This window comes from Nerophis ophidion, linkage group LG02, assembly GCF_033978795.1.
Source record: "Nerophis ophidion isolate RoL-2023_Sa linkage group LG02, RoL_Noph_v1.0, whole genome shotgun sequence".
NCBI classification, from domain to species: domain Eukaryota; kingdom Metazoa; phylum Chordata; class Actinopteri; order Syngnathiformes; family Syngnathidae; genus Nerophis; species Nerophis ophidion.
Window position 1 is genome coordinate 53615745 of NC_084612.1, and position 21522 is coordinate 53637266.

A 21522-nucleotide genomic window follows, 5' to 3' on the forward strand; every position below is an offset into this window, starting at 1 on the left:
CTTTTCATCAGTGTTTGAAGTTGACGGGTCCGATATATGTTTAAAATTAGAAAAACACCTAAATACTACGTTAATAGGAATGTGCCTTGTACTACATTAGAAATATAATTATGTAAATAAAAAGTTGATGGAGGTTTTTGGAAACATTTTTTAGAGCACTTTATAGATGGAATAGAGCAACTCCCATTGGCTCAATTCTTAGCTTACTTTTGTAACGTTTAAGAATTTGTTAAAAAAAAAAAGAAAAACATATGTGCTCTTGTCTTACATAAAGATTGTGAATGATAGACAACCCCCCCCCCAAAAAAAAAAAGTTTGGTTCCCCTTTAAGAAGACTATGGCGCACACACTCACTGGACATTTCATCAGGTATACCTGCACACTAATGCTCAGTAGTGAGCGGCACTGTCAGAGGCGGTCTTCATTAATGAAAGTTTGGACACATTGGGGACGGTGTGGCGAAGTTGGTAGAGTGACTGTGCCAGTAATCTGAGGGTAACTGGTTCAATCCCCACCTTCTACCATCCTAGTCACGTCCGTTGTGTCCTTGGGCAAGACACTTCACCCTTGCTCCTGATGGGTCCTAGTGAGCGCCTTGCATGGCAGCTCTCGCCGTCAGTGTGTGAATGTGTGTGTGAATTAGCGAATGTGGAAATACTGTCAAAGAGCTTTGGGCTCCTTAAAAAGGGGTAGTAAAGCGCTATACAAGTACAACCCATTTACCATTTACCATTTACATTTAATGTACTGTAGGTACCTAATCAAATGGCCGGTGAGTGTATATAACATGTAAAATATAGTACGCTTTAGCATATGCAGACACATGGACAATGTGTCAAATGTTTTAGAATGTCAAGCATGAAGCCAAGGGTATTCACCGTGCTCCATCAGTTCATTAAATACATGAGTCTACACATGTGATTTTGAATATGTGAACATGAATAATACATATGCACGCATTCTATTGGTCATTACCGTGTCAGTGCTGCATAATCAGCTGCATACTGTGGGCACCAACTACTCACCTTGTCATCCAGCTGTTTGTAAAGCTTCCGGATCTCCTCCTCGTACTTGTGACGCTCTTCCTCTGAGATATGCACCACGATGGAGGAGGCGAAGGAGCAAGGGCTGCAGATATCCAGCGCCGGCTCCTCACAGTCAGGTGGCGGCGGTAGCAGAAAGTCTTCTTCTTCCTCTGACCTTTGATCGTCATGATCCAACAAGGTGGAAATCTCGCCTGTAATGATAATTTATATCACGGTAACTTTTTTGGGACAGAAATTTGAGTTACTTTGTGACTGTAAATCAGGGCTCCCCATACCGTTTACCCAACAGGGACCGGTTTAATGTATATGTCAGGCTTGCCCCTGACAGTTTGGTTGTGTTTTAGTTTTTCCCCTGTGTGTAGTATTTCCTGCCAGCGCTCTTGTTTTGGTTCTGTTTCCTGTTTGTCTCCCTGAGTGCTGTGTCCCCTCAGCTGTGGCTGATTGGCGCCTAGCCACACCTGGTGTCAATCAGCCAGATGCTATTTGAACCTGCCTTCCCATCCAGTCTGTGCTGGATTATTGTCGCTCCTACCGTTTGTACCTGTATCCTATACCTGTTGGCAGCGTGCTGTCATTTGGTCGAAGTTCCTGTTTCCTGGTATCCTGTTTCCTGTCTCCTAGTTCCTGGTTTGTGTTCTTTTTGTTATTTTTGAAGATTAAATCATGTTTTCCTATTCAATGCCTGCCACCATCTCTGCATCTTGGGATTCGTCATCAACTCAACCAAACAGTATACTTTTACGGCGCATGCACAACCCCTCATTCCTTCTACTCCATGCTCGGCTGGGACCTCTGCTGGCAGTGCGCCAGGACACGCGCCGGAAAAGCCGCAAGCAATCAGCAATCAGTGCACATGGGACTAATAAAGGCAAGCAGCGGACCCAACCAGCGGACCCAAATATCCAGCACCGGAATGTAGTTCACTCCTTGTAGTAAGCCTCCCGTCTCTGGCTTTCCTCCTGCGTACTTGCTCTATCTGTTCCTTCCTAGCTCCCGTGTCTTGTGCCCTTTGTGTTCCCCGCAGTGCCCTTCCTGTTTCCTGTGATCAAGCTGTGTGCCTCGACTCCTCTCTGGATTTTGGACAGTCTCCCTCGATCCTTGACCACTGCTTTGACACGGACCTCGTTGCTCCTCTCCAGCCCCCGACGGCTTGCTTACCCACGGACTGCGTTCTCACCTTGCCCCTCTGGTCTGACGAAGGATTCATCTAACACGCACTTAAAACAAACTCTGGTATCATTTACATTGTTAATTCTACACATCACCTTGCACTTCACATCTAGAGTAGCATACACATCCCACACACTCATCAATAGCAGAATAAAGGCTATAGAACTTATTCCTGCCGTGGTGTCGTCGCCACGTAACATATAAATTATTTTCACGGACCGGCTTTCCACATTTGGCAGATAAGAACGGTAAAAAAAAATTGCATGAAAAATCAACTCACTATAACGCTGAAGTTGTCATATACAGGAGTTGTAATATACATCTATTAACAAGCTTGTTGGTATGTTTAGTGGGACAGGCCAAGGGTAAGTCAGAAAAAACGCTGAAGTTTATGTGTCGTGGTTAGCGCCTTGCCTGCCAGCTCCCGCCATCAGTGTGTGTGTGTGTGAATGGGTGAATGTGGAATTAGTGTGAAAGCGCTTTGAGTACCTTGAAGGTACAACAGCGCTATACAAGTATAACCCATTTACCATTTCTAAGTTTATAAATTAATTAATGACTGTGCGGTGTGAATGTGAGTGTGAATGTTGTCTGTCTATCTGTGTTGGCCCTGCGATGAGGTGGCGACTTGTCCAGGGTGTACCCTGCCTTCCGCCCGATTGTAGCTGAGATAGGCGCCAGCGCCCCCCGTGACCCCGAAAGGGAATAAGCGGTAGAAAATGGATGGATGGATGGATGTGCGGCCCGGTAGAAAATGCATCACGGACCTGTACCAGGGAGAGGAAGTCTGTGACCACAATGGTCACTTAGAATTGAGGTCATAGATGAAAAGAAGCTCTGGTGCTGAGGGAGGTCGTAGAGTTCCTCGCAGATGTCAGACCAAGGATGGCGGAAGCGGGAATCGAACCTGAAACCCTTAAGTTGATGGCAGTCACTCGACCAACCAAGCTATTCCGCCCCTTTTCAGCCATCGTAGAGGCTGCAAAGGTGAATATGGGGGTGAGCCAATTTTACCACCCCAGGTCTTTGTCGATGCCTGGCCACCAGACCAGACCCCTACCGTGTTGCTTGACTCTGACGATGCACAGGTAGCCTTTGTGAAACGTGGCCAGAATTTATGCCCTCAAGGCATAGGACTCCACAGTGCACAGCCCCCGTGCCAATCAGACATCATTCAACAAGAGATGTTGCCTTTGACGCGATGGGAAGGTGCTAGGTCCTTTGGCACATTTGCTGGCCAGCCTTCCCGGATGAACAAATGTGGCTGTGTGGACACAGTGTCCTGAGTTGATTCTGCCTGGAGCTCCTGCGGTGACACAGCTGCTTGAAGGGGTGCGTGCAGCATGTCCCTGCCGGTGTACACTGCAAAGTAAAGTTATATGCCTGCAGTATCTCAGACCACTTGTAAAGAAGCAGCGACTTGTGACCTGAGCCGTCAGGAGGACTGTGAGGGCTTGATAGTCCATTCGAAGCATGAAATGTCGCACGTAGAGGTACACAGGCCACCTCTCAAAGTTCAAAATACATGCTAGTGCCTCTCTCTCCCCCACTGAATATTTCTGGTCTGTTGCAGTAAATGGTCATGAAGCAAACGCCAGTGGGCGCTAAGTCCTTTGTTGAACTTAAAGACATGAACGCACCGCCTGCACTGTTGGAGGTGTCACAGGTCACAAACATGGGCAAGCACGGGGTAAGAGGTGAGCTGTGACTTAAGCCGGTGGAGAACAGCTGAGCATGTGGGTGTCCAGTCCCAAGGCGCATCCTGTTTGAGGATGGAACAGAGTGGAACGGAGGTGTCAGAATAGCGGGGAAGGACGTGCAGGTAGAAGGCGGTCATGCCCAGGAATGATGAGTTGTGTAGGGAAGGAGAGCTCGGTGAGGCGCAGGACAGCATCAACATTTGAGTGAAGGGAGCTCAGACCAGCAGCGGCTAGTCGGATCCCCACAAACTCAATGCCGGGTGCGGCAAATAAACACTTTTCACCATTCAAGGTAATGTTGTGATGTGCGAGAGCACGAAGTACATCGGAGAGGCAGTCTTCATGCATCCTAACCTTAACCCTAACCCTAAACCTAATCCCAACCCAATGTCACCCCAGTACACCACCACACATGGCTGCAAAAATTGTGGACATGAATTGTTGAAAACTGCTGGGGACGGATCTGAGGCTAAAGGGCATGCATGTGGATAGGAAAACGCCCATATGAGTCAAAAAAGCTTTGAGCTTGCGACTATCTTGGTGTCGGGGAAACTGCAGGAGGCCTTGGCAGAGGTCCAGCCTGGAGAAGACTGTAGACCTGTGGAACTTAGCAGACAGTTCTTCTGTTGTGGGAAGAGGGTATTTGTCAGGAATGACCACTCTTTTAGCCTGCTGGATGTCAATACAAGGATGCAGGCCACCATCTTTCTTCCGTGCCATCAACAAGTTAGAGATCCAGGGTGAGGCATTTACTCGCTCAATGATGCCCGCTACTAGTAACTTTTGCAGCCGAGGGGCAGACGCCGTAGAGGTTAAATAACAGGGGACATGGCCGGGTATATGAGCGGACTGGTGGTTGAAATCAATGATGTGGCCTAGCCCAGTGAAGAGTGACGGCCAGCAGTGCAGCCAGGGTGTGGACACTTGGAAGGCAAATGCTTGGAGGGCTCTGGAGAAGGTGGCATGGAGAAGGTGGCAGTGCTCACCATGCCAATTTGAGTGTGTCTATAGCCACACAGCTCCTCTGCTCCTGCTTTAATTGATTGTAGTGGGAAAAGCCGTCTTACTGGTGATTCATTAGGCAGCGACAAGCAGACAACACCCAGCTCAACAGTACAACCACTTGAATGGCTTTGTCTGGGAGCACAGCAAAATTTGAAACGGGTCCCGAAACAGTCACATGGTACAGCCTAACAGCAAGGCTTTACATTTGCCCTGCATAAAGCAAACCTCGATAAGCGGTTCGCGAAAATGCCCTCTCCATTAATCGACACACGCCTCGAAGCTTCGGCACATTTCGTCCCATCGCTGAAAGTCTGCCCATCTTATGGCCCTAGAACACCACATTACAACATTTTCAACCAATCCTGCTTCAATTTTGAATGGTGTTTTAAAGTCTTCGCTAGTTCTGTAACGCCATGGTGCGTCGGCTAAACAACCTACTAAGTTACAGTGGGTTTTGAAAAGCGCTTCGAGGTGTGTGATAAATTTTAAGTCAATCCAACTTGTGGGGTCAAAGTGTAGTGTATTTGTCATAAGAATATTAGCACAGGTAACACAGTCAAGGCGCATGTTTTGACATATTTTCACTCGTATGTGCAGCACTTCAGGTGTACGTAAATTAGATTACAAAATCAAATACTGTACAGTACTTGCACCGATTCTATACAAGTTCATCCCAAAGTTGTAGACTTACACTTAGACTTCCTTTTATTGTCATTGAAATTTGAACTTTACAGTACAGATAAGCATTAGCTCATTGTAGTGTAGGATAAAAAAATAAATAAGGTGCAGATATAAATAAATATATTACTGTACAGATAAATATATTTCACTTTTGCATATGCATCCACGTTTATGGATGTATGTTTTATATATATATATATATATATATATATATATATTTTTTTTTTTTCCAGCGAGTTAATCCGTTTTTGGGGGGAATTGAGAGGATTATTATAATATTCTCAAGAGGCTTATGGCTTTAGAGAAGAAACTGTTACAGAACCTGGAGGTTCTGCTACCGAGGCTGCGGAACCTCTTTCTAGAGTCCAGCAGTGAAAGCAGTCCTTGGTGGGAGTGGGAAGATTCTCTATAGATTTTCTGAACCCTGCTTAGGCAGCAGCTTTTTGCGATTTCTTGGATAGGAGGAAGAGGAGTCCTGATTATCTTTTCCGCCATCTTCACCACTCTCTGCAGAGACTTCCAGTCTGAGGCACTGCAGGCTCCAGTCCAGACAGAGATACATGCGCTGCTGAGCTCTTTTTACAAGAGCTCCGGTGTAGGAACCAGGTCATATTGTCAGTTATCTTCACCCCCAGGAATTTGGTGCTGCTTACGATCTCCACTGCTGTGCCGTTGATGAAGAGTGGAGTGTGGCTGGACTGGTGCCTCCTAAAGTCGACGATGATCTCCTTGGTCTTGTCAACGTTCAGGACCAGGTCGTTGGTTCTGCACCAGTCAACCAGATGTTCCACCTCCTTTCTGTAGTCCATGTCGTTGTTGTCACATATGAGGCCCACTACTGTTGTGTCGTCCGCATACTTCACGATGTGGTTAGAAGTGGACCTGGCGCAGCAGTCATGGGTCATCAATGTGAACAGCAGTGGACTCAGGACACAGCCCTGGAGGTAGCCGATGCTCAGGGAGATGGCACTATAGGTGTTGTTGCCCACTCTCACATACTGGGGTCTGTCTGTGAGGAAATCAAGTACCCCCTTGGTACTGAATCCAAGGGGGACCAGTTTGCTCACCAAGTGCTGCGGGATGATGGCATTAAACCGCGAGCTGAAGTCCAGAAACAACATCCGCACGTGTGTGTCCTTTAATTCCAGATGTTCTAAGCTCAGGTGGAGTGCAGAGGAGATGGCGTCCTCTGTGGAGCGGTTAGGGCGATAAGTAAACTGGTATGGGTCTAATGTGGGGGAAAGTCTGGAGACAATGTATTACTTTACTAGCCTCTCGAAGCACTTCATTATGATGGGTGTGAGTGCCACAGGGCGATAATCATTGAAGGAGGAGAATGTGGATTTTTTAGGTCTGATGGATTGTAAAGTCAAGTTCAGCCCGTGTTTGGAATGTGCTGCTAGCGGCCTATTATAGGTATTCATTGATGTGTATTACAAGTATAAAGGGTAAATGCTGCTAATGAAAAGCCATAACTTATATTGCTCACACAAACAAGCACGTACACATACACACACACACACACACACACACACACACACACACACACACACACACACATACAGTATTCTGAAGATGCAGGCACTGTTAATTACACACACATAATCGATGTTAAAAACAATGGCAATGTCCAACTGTCCGCTTTAAAGATTATCTGGCATTCAGCATGTTTTAATCAGCACTATAATTAGAAAGTACAAATTAGTTTTTAGTATTTTTTTTGTTGGCCTGAAATATTTTGGCTGTCTTTTTTTCTCATTGTAATCATGATAATCAAACTAGAGCCAAAATCCAATTTCAAGAAAAAATATCAGCATCTGTATTGGTATCGGCAATTCCCCCGTTGTTTAATTGGTATTAAATTAATACCAAAATGGACCGTATCAACCCACTGAAAACAGTAATCGAGCGTAGGCATATTTATGAACATATGAGACAAACAGTAGTCGGGACACCGTACTTAAAAAGCCTTAACTGCACAAACAAAAATATTTACAGTACAAATGATCCTTCCTAGGGTGGGGTTTTGTGGTGCAGATGTGTTATTCGATTTGCGTGCTTTTTGTTCAAAGATCTGACTTTACTGGTTGCAGATACACTATATTGCTGAAAGTATTTGGTCACCCGTCCAAATGATGAGAAACAGGTGTCTTAATCACTTGGCCCGGCCACAGGTGTATAAAATCAAGCACTTAGGCATGGAGACTGTTTCTACAAACATTTGTGAAAGAATGGGCCGCTTTCTGTGATTTCCAGCATGGAACTGTCATAGGATGCCACCTGTGCAACAAATGCCGTCATGAAATTTCTTCGCTCCTAAATATTCCGAAGTCAACTGTTGGCTTTTTTATAAAAAAAGTGAAGAGATTGAGAACAACAGCAACTCAGCCACCAAGTGGTAGGCCACATAAATTGACAGAGAGGGGTCAGCAGATGCTGAAGCGCATAGTGCAAAGACTATCTGCACAGTCAGTTGCTACAGAGCTCCAAACTTCATGTGACCTTCCAATCAGCCCACATACAGTACGCAGAGAGCTTCATGGAATGGGTTTCCATGGCCGGACAGTTGCATCTAAGCCACACATCACCAAGTCCAATGCAAAGCGTGGGATGCAGTGGTGTAAAGCACGTCGCCACTGGACTCTAGAACAGTGGAGACGCCTTCTCTGGACTGATGAATCACGCTTTTCCATCTGGCAATCTGATGGACCAGTCTGGGTTTGGAGGTTGCCAGGAGAATGTTACATTTTGGACTGCATTGTGCCGATTGTGAAATTTGGTGGAGGGGAAATTATGGTGTGGGGTTGTTTTTCAGTAGTCGGGCTTAGCCCCTTAGTTCCAGTGAAAGGAACTTTGAATGCTACAGGATATCAAAACATTTTGGACAATTCCATGCTCCCAACCTTGTGGGAACAGTTTGGAGTGGGCCCCTTCCTCTTCCAACATGACTGTGCACCAGTGCACAAAGCAAGGTCCATAAAGACATGGATGACAGAGTCTGGTATGGATGAACTTGACTGGCCTGCACAGAGTCCTGAACTGAACCCGATAGTTTCCATTCTAATTCATCCCAAAGGTGTTCTGAGAGCCAGGCCTTTTGGACCAATATCAGTGTGTGACCTCACCAATGCGCTTTTGGAAGAATGGTGGAAAATTCCGATAAACACACTGCGCAACCTTTTGGACAGTCTTCCTAGAAAAGTTGAAGCTGTAATAGCTGCAAAAGGTGGACCGATATCATATTGAACCCTATGGGTTAGGAATGGGATAGCACTTCATGTTCATATGTGAGTCAAGGCACGTGGCCAAATACTTTTGGCAGAATAGTGTATGTTGTGGTAAATGGGTGATACTTGTATAGTGCTTTATTACCTTCAAAGTACTCAAAGCGCGTTGACACTACTTCCACATTCACCTATTCACACACACTGATGGCTAGTGTTGTGTCGTTCGCGAACGATTCGTTCGAACGAACGAATCTTTTGAGTGAACGTAATGAACCGAATCACATCATGAACTGAGTCGTTCCTTTCTCAGTTCAGTTGAGCTCCGCGACCATACCGGTATGAGTGGAACTGGCGCGAATCACGTGAATCACGTTTGCAAACGTACTGACACAGAGAACTGACTGTGTCGCGGAGGATGACGTCAAATTGAGGAACTCGTTCAGTCACTGTGTGCGTCGTTCATTGGGTTCTGAGGGCTTGTGTCGTTCGTGAACTGACACACAGTGAGATCTGCCGCTGGGGAAGCTGTTACTGACTGACTCATGATTGGCCGACCTGCACACATTTTTTATTCAATTTTTCATATCGTGTTTATTATATACCGCTTTTAGAGTGATCATAATTGTTTTAAAAAAATATAACCCAAATTGGATGTGATATAAAAGGAAGAGTGATTTTTATTAAATTTTTAATACATGTATGTTTTGTTAGAAACATTACATGTTAAAATAATACAATGTAATGTGAAAAAAAAAACTTGTAACACATTTTAGAATCGTTTTTTCTATCTTGTCAAATCCACTATGAATTGTTAAAATATAATGTAATAATGTAGAACATAATTGCATTTCAAATACATTTAAGAATATATTTCAATTTTGTCGTCGAGTCAAATTTTAAAATGTAAAAATATTAATACCATTTGTAAATTTGGATGTAATTTTTACCACTTTAAAAAACGTTTTTTTTTTTTAATTTTGTTTTCAGATTCATTTTAAAATGTCATGACACCTCATGGAGAGGACACAAAAAAAGAAGAAGGAAAAAAAAGAAAATAATATTTGGAGCAAATGTTTAAATAAATTGTTATTATCTTGTCAGATTCACACACACCGAGATCTGCCGCTGGGGAAGCTGTTACTGACTGACTCATGATTCGCCGACCTGCACACAAACTGCTGCTGCAAAAGTGATTTGGTGAACGAATCTTTTGAACAAATTAATTTAAGGAACTGATTCTAGTGATTCAGTACAGTCAAATTAACTGCCGATCCCATCACTACTGATGACAGGAGCTGCCATGCAAGGCCCTAACCACCACCTATCAAGAGGAAGGGTGAAATGTCTTGCTCAAGGAGACAACGGACGTGACAAGGTTGGTAGAAGGTGGGGATTGAACCAGGAACCCTCAGGTGGCTGGCACGGCCACTCTACCAACTGCGCCACTCTACCAACTGCGCCACGATGGCGCAGTTGGGAGAGTGGCGCAGTTGGGACCCCTTCTTTCTCAGCGCTGAGAAAGAAGGTGAAAATGTGGGCATTTGAGGGAAAACAGGTTGACAGGTATAATTAGTAGTCATGTTTGGATAAAACTTGGTAGCAAGTTGATATTTGCACATACAACACATTCATGTGTTTTCTCACTATGTGACGTTCGCTAAGCATGGTGGCTAAAGGTGCTTCTTCCAAGATGCAGTTCAGGCACGGACACAGCGTAAAGGTAAGAACTGTAGATTTATTAACTAAAAACACGCTAAGAAAAAAAACACTGGTGCTAGGTAGATAAGACAAACCAAAAGCGCTAGCAAGGAGGCTAGGGAACTAAACAAAGGGATAGCGTGGAAGCTAATTGGTATAAAACAGGATTACCAGAGTCAGGAGATAGCGATCGTCACTGTTGTGGGAAACAAGGCTAGGATCAGATAGCGAGTAATAGAAAATGCAGGCTTAAATAAGGATGGTAATCAACAAGCAGAAGAGAGTCCAGAAACAAGGAACAGGTGAAACAAATATGCAACCATGGCAACAGAAACCAATCAGGAAGTGCGCAAACAAACTCAAAAATCTAAACAACGAATGATCCGAGCAGCAGATCGCAACACACTAAGTACAATGCTAACTTTTGTCCTGGCATGCTCATTACGGTGCTCTGCGTTGTGTCTCCATGTCAACATAGAAAATATTTTGGCCGTTTTTACGAACAAAACCATAGCGAAGTCTTCCCAACTACAAAAACAAATGGTGCTGCAAATAAAACCAACATGGCAGCGGTAATAAATCACATTAAGAGACTTCCGTACAACCAGACCAGTGGTCTACATTCTATACGTCTATGTCCCTCCCAGAAAGGAAAGCTTTTAATTTCGTAATGGATCATTTTGACAGTGTTGGTGGCGTCCTCACCACATACTGACCTCCAGCCGAAGCACATTACTCAGCCCAGGCAGCATTCGCTTACAGTACAAAGCAACACCACATACACGCAGCTTGGTGACACAGTGGACTCGGCACCTCTCTATTGATTAAACCACCTTCGGGCAGACAGCACCTGGCACTCAGTGACAGGTGTCACTTCGGTGTATTGTCATTTAGTATTGATCGCTACAATCTCATCACAAGCGGCGGCTGGCACATTGATCTTCCCAATGGACACACCGTCAGTCACCTCTATTAAAAGACTGAGAGAGCAGATAAATAGTCCTAAAAAGCATAGATGAGGAGGAATATTTTGAATCAAGAATATAAAACAACATCTGGATACTTCATGGTAGCCCAGTAACAGTTAGAGATGCTACCTCAGTAGAAGCATTTAATTCCCATCTTAAAATTAATTTGTATACTCTAGCCAAGGGTTGTCAAACTCATTTTAGATCGGGTGCCACATGGAGAAAAATCTACTCTCAAGTGGGCCGGACTGGTAAAATCCCTGCACGATAACTTAAAAATAAAGACACCTACAGACTGTTTTCTGTGTTTAAAAATAGAAGAAGCACTTTCTGAAAATGTACAAATCATAACGTTGTTGTTTTTTTACACTTACATGTCGCGTATTAAATAAATACATGTATTCTATGTGTATTTGTCATTATTTATATTTTCTGAATGAATGATGTGATAATGTTCATCAGTCAACTCAATGGTGTTCATTTTCAATTTATCAAGATGAAAAAAAATCAAAATCAAATTACAGTAGGCCATGTATGTAGTTTGATCATTTTCCTCGATTGATGTACTACTATCATGTGGTTTATTTTGTACATATGTACCATCATCCAGAGATACAAAAAATTGTTATTGCAACATCCAGTAGACACATGTAGAAGAACTGTTTCTTTCATTTAAAAATCTTAGGTTAATTTGTATACTTAGCAAACTCATCCCACGGGCCGGACAAAACCTGTTCGCGGGCCGTACGTGTGACACCTCTACTCTAGCCTTTAAATAGACCGCTTTTAGACCAGTTGATCTGCCATCTCTTTTCACAGAGTAGGTAACCACAGATGACGCGCTAGCTGTTCAAAGTCGGGACCCTGGGGTGGACCACTCATCTGTGCATCAGTTGAGGACGTCTCTGCGCTTCTGACCCGTCTCCACCCAAGACGATCTCTGACTGCCCCCACTATGGACTGGACTCTCACACTGTGATCTAAATCCACTCGACGTCCATTGCACAGGTCGCCCGGGGGGGAGGGTCCCCACATCTGCGGTCCCCTCCAAGGTTCCTCATTGTAATCCCATTGGGTTGAGTTTTTTTTTACCCTGATGTGGGATGTCGTTGTGATTGACTGGGGGGACGGCGTGGCGAAGTTGGGAGAGTGGCCGTGCCAGCCACCTGAGGGTTCCTGGTTCAATCCCCACCTTCTACCAACCTTGTCACGTTTGTTGTGTCCTTGAGCAAGCCACTTCACCCTTGCTCCTGATGGGTGGTGGTTAGGGTCCTGCATGGCAGCTCCCGCCATCAGTGTGTGAATGTGTGTGTGAATGGGAAATAATGTCAAAGCGCTTTGAGTACCTTGAATGTAGAAGAGGGCCACACAACTATAACCCATTTACCATTTATTTACCATTGATTGATTGATTGATCATGACTGTAAAGAACACCTTTATTGATGTGGTCACTTGGATACTTACCTTGGACTCCCAAGTGAGCTTCCAATCACAACGTGAGGCCATCTAAAAGTCTTTACTGACAACCCGTGATCTGATTGGCTATGGCAACTGTCCATCACCTCTATTTGGCCGTTCACTTACAGTGCACAAATGCCCGCATTGTTGATTCTGAAGGCTCCGGGCAGATTTTGTACAGCATGGCAACATAAGATAGCTGAATTCTGATTGGATATAAACTCTAACCTAAAAACAATACTTTTTATAGTCTTTGGTATGATTCGGCCAGGGTTTGAAATCCCAACCTACCGACCTCAGGGCGGACATTCTAACCACTAGGCCACTGAGAGGGCTAGTAATAGGGCAGTACAAGTACCTGGGAGTTCACTTGAACAGCAGACTGGACTGGAAGGACAACAGCAGACTCTTTTTCCTGAGGAAGCTTAGGTCCTTTAATATGTGTTGGATATCTTTTATCAGTCTGTTGTGGCCACTGCCCTGTACTTTGCAGTGCTTTGTTGGGGGTGCAGCACCAGCAAAGAGGGACTTAGACCGGATTGACAAACTGATTCGGAAAGCCGGCCAAACTATTGGCATGCGGTTGGAGGCGTTTGTGTCAGTGGGGGACAGGAGGACACTGGCTTTGAGTTTTTCCTTGCCCTAATGTGTTGTAGCTTGTGTAGCCCTTTGAGACACTCGTGATTTAGGGCTACATAAGTAAAGTGAAGTGAATTATATTTATATAGCGATTTTCTCGAGTGACTCAAAGCGCTTTACATAGTGAAACCCAATATCTAAGTTACATTTAAACCAGTGTGGATGGCACTGGGAGCAGGTGGGTAAAGTGTCTTGCCCAAGGACACAACGGCAGTGACTAGGATGGCAGAAGCGGGAATCGAACCTGCAACCCTCACGTTGCTGGCACAGCCACTATACCAACCGAGCTATGCCGCCCCAGTAAACTTTGATTGATTGATTGATTGACTGATTGATTGATTGATTGATTGATTGATTGATTGATACTCTCTATTTTATGCTGCTGCTGTTACATATACTGTAATATTGTACATGGTAATTGTTATATATTGTATATATATACTATATAAAAAATAATGTATCAGTATATATAATATACTGTTTATATAATATGTAAATATTACGTATATGTTATATTATATTTTGCTACTAAGGTACATTTTTTGTCTACTTTATACCTGTATTATCCTTTTCATCCTTACATGTTCAATCCTTTGTAACTGCACTACCCTGTGGAACAATTTCCCTTGTGGATCATTAAAGTTTGTCTAAGAAAAAAAAAAAAAAGTTTGTCTAAGTGTATAATACAAGGACTAAGCAAAACTGCTGCTAATAGGTAGGGTCTTATGGAGAGAGCGGCTAACCTGAATTTCCCCCCGGTATTAACAAACTACCGTATTTCCTTGAATTGCCGCCGGGGCGCTAATTAATTTAAAACATCTTCTCACTCCTGCGCTTACCAAAGGCATGCGGTAAAAGTAAGCATGCGCTAATTATCTTTAAAACCTCTTCTCACTTACCAAAGGTATGCAGTAAAAATTTGAGTGTGATGTTAGCTTGGACCTTAAATCCTACTGAATAGCTCTTTATCTTCTTCCCTTTATGCGATTTCAAATTACCGGTATTGAAAGCAACCTCCTCCATTTTGAAAACGATGACAGGGGAAGTGTCACTCGTGACGTCACGAGTTTGACCAGGCGGTAATACTAAGCATGCGCTAATTATTTTGGGAAGCGAGTTTGACCCGGCAGTAATTCAAGGCAGGCGCATACTATATGCCCTGCGGCAATTCAAGGAAATAAGATATCTCTCTACCCATCTAACTAGTTTTTCACCGCAACAGTATGAACTGAGGGTCACACAGGATGCACTTTAATTAAAAAAACATAACAAATGTGTCGGTAAAGGAAACTCTTTGGCAGCCCTGTAAGATAAAGAGTGCGGTGTGATATGTCTTGTTACATTTACCATTCCTCCAGCAGCCAAGCTCAGCCTCCAGCCTCTGCACGGTCTCCTTCAGCAACCTGTTCTTCTCCTTCTCCTTTTCGTACTTCCTCTTCCACTGTTCGGCCGTCAGCTCAAGGTTCACCGTCACAGTGTTTCGGATGGTCTTTGCCCTAATTTAGGGATGTGTGGAAAAAAGAAGGGGAGAAGGGATGTAGAGTGGGGACAGAGCAGATAAGGAGGCGGGGGGGGGGGGGAGAGACAATAGAAGCTTGAGCCATTCAGCTTGCATGGCATGAATTAGTATGCATATTGGGTTTGTGCCAGCTGTGCTTGATGGTGCATGCAGGAAGGAGGAGGAAAGCAGAGCGAGAAGTCCAAATTCTGTTTAAATGAGCCATCTAAATATCCTCTCACTAAAGATTACACAGTATGTGTAGATGCGAACACAGCCACTAAATGTATTTGTTCATTTTAAAATAGGTGACCTGTTCAGAGCACTCAGCTTTGATGCCACCCTTCAAAGGAAGAACTCCCCCTCGTATTAACCAGCTGAACCAACACTTACCTAAAATTGGCTATGAAAAAAAAAAACTCATTAAACAAGGTGACACCAAAAGTTAAGGGAAAAGAATGAAGACAAGGTGTAAATCCTCCTAACCCTACAAATTAACACTAGGGAACGCCATCGCCCAGGACAAGAGTCAGTAATCAGAACAACGGCAGATATCTAAGGCCATGTCTACACTAAGTTGTTTAACCACTTAAACAAATATTTATTTAACCTAAGCCCCGTTTCAGCCACACTAAACCCCTTCTCAGACAGTGCGCCATGTATTTCTTGAATCTCAAGCACTTAGCTTTGTATGGACTCTTGATCGTTTCCAAACTGAGTTCGGAGAGGAAGTGACGCCGGAAAGACAGCGCCCCACACAGGAAGTGACGCCAGAAAGAACGCGCCACAGCCAGCTTCATAATAAAGCGGTTTCGTAACTCAGAGCTAAACACTGGAAATATGGAGGTGAGTCATCCAGACATGCCCGTGTTTCTCCTTCTTCTACATGTACAGACCATACTTGCCAACCTTGACACCTCTGATGGTGGGGGGGCGGGGGCGGGTGTACACACATGTATATATATATATATATATATATATATATATATATATATATATATATATATATATATATATATATATATCCATCCATCCATCCATTTTCTACCGCTTATTCCCTTTTGGGGTCGCGGGGAGCACTGGCGCCTATCTCAGCTACAATCGGGCGGAAGTCAGTGTACACCCTGGACAAGTCGCCACCTCATCACAGGGCCAACACAGTTAGACAGACAAAATTCACACTCACATTCACACACTAGGGCCAATTTAGTGTTGCCAATCAACCTATCCCCAGGTGCATGTCTTTGGAGGAGGGAGGAAGCCGGAGTACCCGGAGGGAACCCACGCATTCACGGTGAAAACATATAAGCTCCACACAGAAAGATCCCGAGCCCGGGATTGAACCCTGACTACTCAGGACCTTCGTATTGTGAGGCAGACTCACTAATATATATACATACATATATATATATACATATATATATATATATATATATATATATATATATATATATATATATATATATATATATGTATATATATATATATATATATATATATATATATATATATATATATATATATATATATATATATATACATATATATATATATATATATATATATATATATAGGGCTTCACGGTGTAAGAGGGGTTAGTGCATCTGCCTCACAATACGAAGTTCCTGCAGTCCTGGGTTCAAATCCAGGCTCGGGATCTTTCTGTGCGGAGTTTGCATGTTTTCACCGTGAATGCGTGGGTTCCCTCCGGGTACTCCGGCTTCCTTCCACCTCCAAAGACATGCACCTGGGGATAGGTTGATTGGCAACACTAAATTGGCCTTAGTGTGTGAATGTGAGTGTGAATGTTGTCTGTCTATCTGTGTTGGCCCTGCGATGAGGTGGCGACTTGTCCAGGGTGTACCCCGCCTTCCGCCCAATTGTAGCTGAGATAGGCACCAGCGCCCCCCGCGACCCCAAAGGGAATAAGCGGTAGAAGATGGATATATATATATATATATATATATATATATATATATATATATATATATACATATGTTCACTGGAGAAGTGTGATCTACAAAATTTGCAGGCAGCATACCCCTTTCCCTTCAAGCTGTCTTGGATGTACTGAAATTATTTTTTTCCAATCATTTTGGAACGTGCAAGCGTACTTCTTCTTACTCGTCGTCCCCATGTTTCTTCTTCGTTCTTCTGCTTCGTCTCTGTTACGTTTTTGGACAATACTACTTGCCGTAGTTTTGAAGCAATGCATGATGGGAATCCAGATTTTGTGTTTCAGTGTATTAACTTGCCGGCTGGAATAAACACATGGTGAGAAATGGCTCTGTGTCTGCCTACTTTATAGGTTACTTTATGTAAACCTAAGGATAACGGAGAGAGGACGCTAAAGGCAGTGCCTTTAAGGCACGCCTCCAATATTGTTGGCTGGGTGGAAATCGGCAGAAATTCGGGAGAATTTTTGTCCCGGCAGATTTTCGGGAGAGGCACTGAAATTCGGGAGTCTCCTGGGAAAATCGGGAGGGTTAGCATGTATGGTACAGACACTTGTGGAAATCACGTATGAATACCTTAAGAGAAAGCCATTGCAGCTATTTGGGATACAACACTTCTCAGACGGCAAGAGAACTTTCCAATGTCCAGGTCAACTGTGATTCTACTTAGCGAAAAACTTCATCCATTTGTCGAAGGAGAGTCAACAAAAATGTGGGCTCCCGTGGATGTGATAAAAAAGGTAGCGTGTGCTTTGTATTACCTGGCCGATGAGGGAAGACTAACAACGGAAAATGGAGAATGCTTTTGGACTGTCAAAGCAGACTGTATCAGTTATTGTCCGCCATGTATGTCACAGACTCAAAGTCTAGGTCCAAAGTGTATAAAGTCCCCAAAAAGGTGAAGGCAAAAGAGTCAGGCGTGTCCTGACCAGATATAACCAACCCTAGTTTGATTGATGTAAAATGTTCTTAATTACATTGATTACGTGTCTAATAAAGATGTGATTAATTTACAATGTCTCAGGTGTGATTCATTACAATAGGGCACACTGGATTCCAGTTAAATGAATACCACATGTAACCCATTTTTAAAATTCCCAGAGACTTTTATTTTGAAGGGTTACTTCCTTCCCCAAAATGGCGCTTGCTTCCTTTTAAGGAAGTGCAGCGCACTTCACTCGTCCCTCATGTCTGCTGTGGCTGCGTGCTGTGAGACGTACTGGAGACAAACTCGCAAAATCTTCTCATTCTCACACTTTGCAAACATCATAATTAGGTGAGTCTTTTACCATAGCATAATCAACGGAATTCCAAAATCACAATCATGTGCCATGTCGCCAATATTACGTTTGCATCTGTTTTTAGCATAGGCGCTAACCGCTGCTATTTCCCCATACAGCCAACCTGTTCGATTAACTATCGGACTGTGCAGGTGTGTTGTTTTGCCCTCGATTACTCAGGTCAGGATTTTTTTCTGGGAAGGAATACCCGGTGCCCCAAACAACCTGAGCTCCCTATCCACCTTTACACTCAACTCAACAAAATGGCGAGCTAAACAACTGTGCGGTTTGACAAGCATTTTTTTCTCCTCACTGCGAACCTTTTGGATTACTTTTGTTTTTTGAACTGAACTTTTGGACTGACGCAAAAGTCGTTGCATTTGCGTACCTTTTTGAACTGAACTGTGGACTGGTTCCGAGAAGGAAGCAGGATTGTATCTTGTATTTTTGTTTTGGGTATTTTTTTATTTTCTATTGTGTTATCTGTGGTATTTATGTTCTTGTATCAATACATTTAATGCAGTCAAAACCAAGATAACTAGTTGTCGTCGTCTTTCACACCACAGGCCCCTTGATGAACCATCTTCAGTCACACAAGTTACAGTCTTAACCCGACTAGCCCACACTAGCGATACACACAACACTGGATATTGTTCATCCGTCCATCCATTTTCTACCGCTTGTCCCTTTGGGGGTGGCGTGGGGTGCTGCAGCCTATCTCAGCTGCATTCGGGTGGAAGGCGGCGTACACCCTGGACAAGTTGCCACCTCATCACAGGGCCAACACAGATAGACAGACAACATTCACACTCACATTCACACACTAGGAACCATTTAGTGTTGCCAATCAACCTATTCCCAGGTGCATGTCTTTGGACGTGGGAGGGGCCTATCCCCAGGTGTATGTCTTTGGAGGTGGGAGGGGCCTATCCCCAGGTGCATGTCTTTGGAGGTGGGAGGGGCCTATCCCCAGGTGCATGTCTTTGGAGGTGGGAGGGGCATATCCCCAGGTGCATGTCTTTGGAGGTGGGAGGGGCATATCCCCAGGTGCATGTCTTTGGAGGGGGGAGGAAGCCTAAGTACTCGGAGGGAACTCATGCAATCATGGGGAGAACATGCAAACTCCACACAGAAAAGATCCCGAGCCCGGGAATTGAACTCAGGACCTTAGTATTGTGAGGCACATGCACTTACCCCTGGCACACCGTGCTGCCCTGGATATTGTTCAGATATTGTTCAGGTTAAATTTAAGACCTTGCACACAAAGCAACACTGGAACGCATTTTTCGAGCATGCGTATTAGGTCGCGTTGCCCCGGCGGACGGAGGAGGGAGGGTCTTAAACGACCACACGGATAGGGTTGGATGGGATTTACCCTGGATAACCAGTATTGGTTATATTGGTATTGGTATATATGTTCTACATTGCTAGCAATAGTGTTTGTGTTTCCTCTTCATCCACCATGCTAGAAGGTTGCAGGGAGAGTGCAAAATTGTTTGTATTCAGACAGGGAAAACGCAAGAATAGCTTTTTCGGATGTGCCCACCTTGATTTTTGACCTCGTACTTGGAACGCTCAGAACTCGTCGGTTACATCATTCCCAGCTCCGACTTACAACTTCCGAGGTAAACGGAACGCACCATCAGTTCTCTGTCTTTCTGTCATTTTTTTGGCTACGTTCACACTGCAGGGTATGACGCCTAACTTGGATATTTTTTGTTGAACAGGATGTTATATGTATTCTTTCACATAAAAGAACATTTATAATGTCTAATGTGAACAGAGTGCGTCGATGACATGACCCACTGTGCATTGTGTTTTACGTGTCTCACTCCTGGTGCATGCTGGATGTGGCTATTTCAAACAATTTGTTCAAGAAGAAATTGATAAATCTAAGAGATGATTTGACAAAAACAGACTGACTTCAAAACGACAGCAATTGCGTGCATCCGGGCACAGACGCACACGTCCTTCGTAGCAGTCATGGTGCCTTTACAAGATTCCAACTGAAATAAATGGACCTGGCAAGAAGCACATAACACAGGCCTTATTCCTTTATGCTCCTGTTTCCCTTGTGTGTCCAAATATGTGTGTGCCTGAATATCCTGTTTCCACTCTTCATGACATTCCTTTTTCTGTCTCCCACTTCTTGGAGGGATTCTGACTGTTCCAACATTAGATGAATCTGGCCCTGAACTCATTTAGATTCAGATTACAGCCAAAGCTTGATGTGTCTCGGTTCCCCACATACAGTGTTCTTGTCCCGTGTTTCATTGCCAGACCTCTGATTTTTCTTGGGAACCCAGATTGCATTACACAACTAGTGGTTCCCTCCCATCCGGGGCAGTCTCAATGTCTTCACTGTTCCTCGCGCGCAGACTGTCTTTTGGAAGGGTTTCAACAATTCCTTATAGTCTGGAGTACTTGACGTCCCACAGCACTGTATCAAAGACTCAGGTGGACCTGGAATCCCAGCCGGCTCCCGGAGTGGTTGCGATGTCGCTGCAATCCCTATCGGTCTATTGGGCTTAAGGGCCCAGCCGTCTCTTAGAGCAGCAAAGTCTAGCCTTTTTTGCCTGGCATCCAGACTTTCTACTAGACTTCTCCAGAGGGTTCCTTTTCCTTTTTTTGGCTGATTGAGCAACAGTTTCTGTTTGACCTAAAGGCTGAAATATACTTTCTCGTCACATTGCTTGCGTAAGGGATTCCGTCGTGCTCCTCCCTCTGCATACCCTCCCTCAGTAATTTTAGCTCCGCGTCAGCTGCAACATAGACCGCAGAGCTGTGAATTGTTAGCTTTCACAGGGGAGGTTCCATGAGCACAGGGGAGGTTCCATGAGCACAGGTGACGCTCATTGTGCCTGAAATGCACAAATTATGGTATGAGATAAAGCAACACTGATTGAAAATGTGCATTCAAACTGATCTTGTCTACCTAATATTGATGCGCATTACTGAATGTGTCGTTTGGCAGCTTGTTGTGTTGTTGTTGCACCCAGAAGAAGTCACGCAAAGTATGACACTCTTTTTAACTTTTATTGACAACGGAATTAGCCCTATTTGTGTTGTCCCACTGCTGACATCCACGGATTAGCCATATGTGGTATGAAATGGATAATGAGACCACTCACAAAACGGGACCGCTTCATGGTAGTCAATCGTCTCCGTGAATCCATCTTTGCTAAGCCTATCATCA

General features: G+C 44.1%; 1 protein-coding gene across 1 annotated transcript in view; it reads right to left on the minus strand.

The window, feature by feature from the left end:
* The window catches only part of LOC133548252 (kinesin heavy chain-like), a 285184-nt gene that overhangs the window by 211487 nt on the left and 52175 nt on the right, over positions 1–21522 (minus strand). Inside the window, exons 11-12 of the mRNA XM_061893571.1 lie at positions 14941–15089; positions 1026–1237 (exon numbers count right to left, since the gene is read on the minus strand). Of these exons, the coding sequence (XP_061749555.1) occupies positions 1026–1237; positions 14941–15089 (361 nt within the window). The remainder of the gene's footprint in view (positions 1–1025; positions 1238–14940; positions 15090–21522) is intronic.